Raw genomic sequence first — 1,483 nt, 5'->3', positions numbered from 1 at the left:
GTGTGTGCGTGCGTGTGCGTGTGTGTTTTTTTTTTTTTTTTAATTCGTGTTTAAAAAGTAAGGAAAATTTTCTGAAAAAATGTGAAAAATATTTTTTTTAAAAAAATAAGTGATAAAAATGAGTAGAAGCAAGGTTGTACTTGTGATTTTCAAATCTAAGGCGAATTTTAGGTATTGGGCCTCCATATCCTAGCACACATACAAAAAAAAATTTATTAATAAGAGTTTTATGTAACTGATCAACTAAACCTATTAACTTAAAACATGTTTGATATAGATTTTTTTTGAAACATATTTTGTGAAAATTTGATTTTTTGGAAAATGTAGGAAAATACTATAAATTCACAGGTAAAATTGATTTTTTGTGGCGCTGGAGGTATTATTCGAAATGAAAGAGGTGATATTGTTATAGCCTTTGCTGAGGAACTTGGTGAGGGTACTAATAATGGAGCTGAGCTATTGGCATTATTATATGGCCTTCGACATGCTAAAAGGATGGGGATTAACTGTCTTGAAGTGAAGATAGATTCATTGATTATCGTTAATTGGTTAAGGAGGAAAGTTTGTGATATATGGTATCTAGAAGATTATCGGGAAGAGATACAATACCTGCTGTCCATAATCTCTTGTAGAATCCAACACATATATCGGGATGGTAACTCGATAGCTGATATCCTGTCGAAATTGGAGCGTCTTGTGTTTCACATATCTGGATGGACTCTATCACAATCCCATCATCAGTTAGAGGAGCTTTGCGTATGGATAAACCGAGCATCCCCAATTTTCGTGGCTTTTCTCCTCACAGTTTGTCTTTAAATCTTCCAATGTTGTTCTAAATTTGAAGTAATTTGGCTTACTTTGATATGGATGGTGTTTTGCAAATCTTATGTAACTATGGTATTCCTTCGCCACAACTAAGGGTTCATCAATAAAAGTCATTTAGTTTAAAAAAAAAAAAAATTAAAAATGAGTATGAAGAAAATTGAATTTTTAAAAATTTGTACAAAATAGAGACTTAATATTCAATAGTAAAACAACAAATAAAATATTCAATAGTAAAACAATAAATAAAAAATAATATCCAAAATATTTATATATAATTAATAATAAGACCAAGAATTATACGAATGACCACTTAAATACTACTAAATTGCAATTTATATTATAAATGAACATTAAGAACGCTATTTTCATCGTTTCTACAATATTTGATCATCTCCACAAATTATATTTAGGGATTTAATAGCTCTCATGCTGAACACGGAGCCAAGTATTACAATTTTTTTAGATACTCAAACATAATTGTGGTCTATCCATGCTTACTTGTGAATGAATTTTTAATACATGCTTGCTTTATTTTCGTGTTTATGTATATGGTTAAACATGAATTCTACTTACTTTCCAATCTTTTCAATTTTTTCTCCACAACTGATTGACAATACCTCATTCTTTGTTCTTTACCCATCTGCAGTTATTTAGGTGC

General features: G+C 29.9%; 1 protein-coding gene across 1 annotated transcript; it reads left to right on the top strand.

Moving 5' to 3' along the window:
* Positions 1–348: 348 nt before the first annotated feature.
* LOC111383734 lies at positions 349–756 on the top strand (the record flags this gene model as incomplete). Its single annotated transcript, XM_023007875.1, has 1 exon — positions 349–756. A coding segment is annotated over one exon (408 nt), but the record flags the coding sequence as incomplete, so codon positions are not given.
* Positions 757–1,483: the final 727 nt, after the last annotated feature.

Source organism: Olea europaea, unplaced genomic scaffold, assembly GCF_002742605.1.
Source record: "Olea europaea var. sylvestris unplaced genomic scaffold, O_europaea_v1 scaffold27449, whole genome shotgun sequence".
Taxonomy (NCBI): domain Eukaryota; kingdom Viridiplantae; phylum Streptophyta; class Magnoliopsida; order Lamiales; family Oleaceae; genus Olea; species Olea europaea.
Note: the sequence above shows the minus strand (reverse complement) of the source record. Positions and strands in the feature narration are given on the sequence as shown.